The sequence below is a fragment of the Empidonax traillii genome, unplaced genomic scaffold (genome assembly GCF_003031625.1).
Source record: "Empidonax traillii isolate 1590-97213 ecotype Southwest subspecies unplaced genomic scaffold, ASM303162v1 scaffold57:size2250009, whole genome shotgun sequence".
Classification (NCBI taxonomy): Eukaryota; Metazoa; Chordata; class Aves; order Passeriformes; family Tyrannidae; genus Empidonax; species Empidonax traillii.
Window position 1 is genome coordinate 1,240,623 of NW_020955250.1, and position 3,657 is coordinate 1,244,279.

A 3,657-nucleotide genomic window follows, 5' to 3' on the forward strand; every position below is an offset into this window, starting at 1 on the left:
AGCGGTGTTCTTCACTCTCCCCCCCACCCCCTGCCTCGCCCCCCCCGTTCCTGGCCGCTCGCCCCCCGGGCTGGGCTGCTGGAGGAAGCCGGGTGGGAATCTCTCCTGACCTCTGCGAGGGGATGTCACAGCCATCTCCTTCGCCTCGGAGCCCCCCGGGGCTGCCCACGAAGGAGCGGAGGAAAACCCGCTCCCCGGGCGCGGGCAGGGCCAGCGCTCCCGCCGGCTCCCATCCGCGGCTGCGGGAGCGCGGCCGTCCCGTTATTTCCCCTCCCGGCTCCCCTCGGCCGCCGCCCTGGGCACCCCCCGCCCCATCGCTGCCTCCGCCAGGCTCCGCGTCCCTCCTGCCCCACGGAAAACACACACAGTCCCCGGCACCCGCCCCGATTACCCGGCCCATTCAAACAAACAAACAGAAACCCGCCCCGTCGCAAAGCCAACCCGACGGTAAACTTTCTAATGACTTCTTCTTTCAAGTGCTTAAAAGGCAAGGAACACCGCGGGGGGCGGGGGGGAGAGGGGGGTATCCATCTCCCGGCCGGGGCGGGAGGGGGGCCGGAGCTGCCGCCGCTCGCGGTCCGTCTGTCCATCAGTCCTGCCGGACGACGGGACAGGAACGCGAGCCGGTGTGCGGTGGGTGTGTTTGCAGGAACCGGGAGGGAGGGAGGGGACGGGGGGGAGTTAAAGAAACAGCATAGTTAATATTTCCACATCAGGAAGTTACTGTAATAGCCCAGGGGGCAAAAGACTTAACTTAATCTCCTAAATAGTGAGGAACCCATGGCGTCTCTGTTATAGGTTGGAGTTCCCACGTGGTTTTAACTCCTGTATAAAAGTTTCAGCAGAAAGTGCCACAATGTCGTGATTTTGCAGGGGTGAAAAATTAGAAGGAGGAGATCAGAGGAAGATAAGCGAGGAGCGAGCAGCTTCCCGGAGACCTTTCACTGCGGATCCGAGAAGGAACATCAGACGCGTTAAAAAAGAAAAAACAAAAACAAAAACCAAAAAAACCAAACAAAACAAAAAACCCCAAACAAAACAAAACACAGCGTTCAAGCCAGCACAAGGCGAGCGAAAGATCAAAAAGACGCAGAGAGGGAGACAGATTAACTGGAGAAGCAGCAGAAGCAACAACAACAAAAATCACACTTAAAATAATAATAACAATAATAATAATAAAACCCAAACCACCAACAAGGGAGATATTGTTTAAAAAGAGCGAGCGAGGGAGCGAGCCGAAGAGCTGGTCTGACCGAGTGGATCCGTGCAGCTTCTCCTGGGATCGCCGGGATCGCGCCGCTTCCCCGCTCCGCGCCGCGCAGCGTGCGGTGCCCTGCCCGCGGCGGGGGTCCCCGGACGCCGCCGCCGCATCCGCGCCGGACTCCGGACCCTCCGCGCTGCTTTGAAAAATAAAAGCACCTCGCTAATAATAAGCGGGGCGGTGGGGGGAGAAGACTCGCAACAGTGGAGCTGCCAGCCGCGCACTCCCTCCCCGCCGCCCCCGACTGCCTCCCCAGCAATGCTCCGGGTCAACTTTGATGGCACGCTGAGAAGCAGCGGGCGCTGAAGGGGGACAACCGAGCGGCGCGGAGCCGACCTGCTCAGAGACCTGCACCCACGGATTGTCTTGCGGGGGCGGAGTGGGCGGGGGGGTACAAGTGGCATTTCTCCCCCCCCCCTCCTTCCAGGCTATAAATTGGATTGTATATAAATCTGCTTCGTTTATCTCCCTGACCCCCCTCAATGACGCCGGACTAGAGAGCTCCTCTCCGCGGCCCGCCCGGACCTGCCGAAGCGAGCGATGGACCACGAGCGACTGCGCCCGGGGATGCCCCTCTGAAGCGACGCGGGGCACCGGGGCAGCGCGGCGCCGCCTCTCCCCTGCTCCCCGGATCCCCTCGCACCTCCGGCTCGCTCCCCGCTCCCCCTCCCTCCTCCCCGGGCTCCGCAGCCACCCCCTCACCTGCTGCCGTCCCCCTCCCCCGTGGAGCCGGGCTCTCCGTGCACGCCAAGCCTGCTGCCCCCCCCTCCCTCCCCAACTTCGCCCTCGGTGCCTGCGCGTGCAGCCTCCCCCCTCCGCCTCCCCGGCGGCACACGCCGCTTCCCCGGGCGCCCCCTCCCTCCGCCGCGGCTCCCCCCCTGCGCGGAGCGGTTGCGGCCCCCCAGCTTGGCTGCCACCGCCCCCTCCGCGCCGCGGAGCGCTCGGAGCGGCGCTGCCTGCAGACGGGCTCCCTGCGGCGCTCCGGGGCGGCCCCCAGCTCGGCCCCCCGCTCCTCCGCCATGGACGGGGCGGCTCGCCGGGGGGTGCTGGCCGCGCTGCTGGCCTGCGGGCTGCTCCTGCTGGGCGCCGCGGCCACCCCGACCCCGCCGGCCCCCGCCGGCGGCTCCCCGCAGGACACATGCACCTCCTGCGGCTTCCGGCGGCCCGAGGAACCGGGCAAGGTGGACGGGGATTTCCTGGAGGCGGTGAAGAGGCACATCCTGAGCCGGTTGCAGATGCGGGACCGGCCCAACATCACGCACGCCGTGCCCAAGGCGGCCATGGTCACGGCGCTGCGCAAGCTGCACGCCGGCAAGGTGCGGGAGGACGGCCGCGTGGAGATCCCCAGCCTGGACGGGCAGGCGAGCGCCGGGCCCCCGGCCCACGACCCGGTCTCCGAGATCATCAGCTTCGCCGAGACAGGTGGGCGCCGCCCGGCCGCGCGCCCCCGCCGCCCGCGTCCCCCTGCCCGACCCGCCGCGGCCCCTGCCCTGCCGCGCTCCCCGCCTGTCCTGCATCGCCCCGTCTGTCATTCCCCCTGCTCGACCCCTGTCAGTCCCCCTGCTTGACCCCTGTCAGTCCTCCCGCTCGCCCTGCCTGTCCTCCTGCCCACCTTCTCTTTCCTCCTGCCTGACCCCTGGCAGTTCCCCGACCGCCCTTGCCTGGCCCGCTGCGTACCCTGCGTGTCCTCCTGCCTGTCGTCCTGCCTGCTACAGGCACCTGGCTGCCGAGCTCACCCGCTTGCCCTCCGACTCATCCTCTCTCCCCTCTGTCCCGCACCATCCCACTCTGACCCTGCCGGTGCCTTCCCGTCCTCCGAGCTTGTGCCCCTGTGTCCGGAATTCTCCCCGGGTTGTGCCCTGCAACTCCCCTCGCTTGTTTCTCCATCCCTCCGCAGCGTCCGTGCCCCCGGCTCTCCTCCGGCGGTCCTTCCAGCTGCACCGGGGCTTGTCTCGGTCCCTGCGTGTCCCACTGCCCTTCTCCACCTGTCCCACTCCATCTCTCGCATCCCTTGCCTCCTCTGTCTGCCCTGCACGTTCAGCTGGTTCACTGCCTGCATCTTTCTGTTGACGCTTGCATTCACCGTCCTCCCTTTCTATTTGTTTCTCATTTATTTAGCTTTTATTTGCAGTGTTGGCCTTGTCTGTTTGTCCACTGCGTGCAGTGTCCTACCAAGTCTGTCTGTCTCCTCTCTGTCCATCAGTCCGTTTACTAACAATGCTCTCCATCCCCCTGGTACCAGCCATCTCAATCCTGTCCAACCACTGCAGTTATGTGTCACTGAATCCCTTCAGCACAGCTTTCCAGTAGTTTAACCGCTGTCCCTGTGAACTTTGCACATCTGGCTGTAACACCATCACTCTGCAAATTATCTCTCTTCTGTCTATCTGCCCATC

General features: G+C 64.9%; 1 protein-coding gene across 1 annotated transcript; it reads left to right on the forward strand.

Annotated features, from left to right (window-relative positions):
* Positions 1 to 175: 175 nt before the first annotated feature.
* Positions 176 to 2,829, forward strand: INHBB (inhibin subunit beta B). Its single transcript, XM_027879777.1, has 2 exons — positions 176 to 447; positions 874 to 2,829. The coding sequence occupies exon 2, from the start codon at positions 2,281 to 2,283 to the stop codon at positions 2,827 to 2,829; it is 549 nt and encodes a 182-aa protein (XP_027735578.1). The 5' UTR covers positions 176 to 447; positions 874 to 2,280.
* The last annotated feature ends 828 nt before the right edge of the window (positions 2,830 to 3,657 follow it).

Excerpts from the sequence above, each read along its gene's own strand:
- INHBB (XM_027879777.1), top strand. The coding sequence starts at position 2,281 with ATGGACGGGGCGGCTCGCCGGGGGGTGCTGGCCGCGCTGCTGGCCTGC.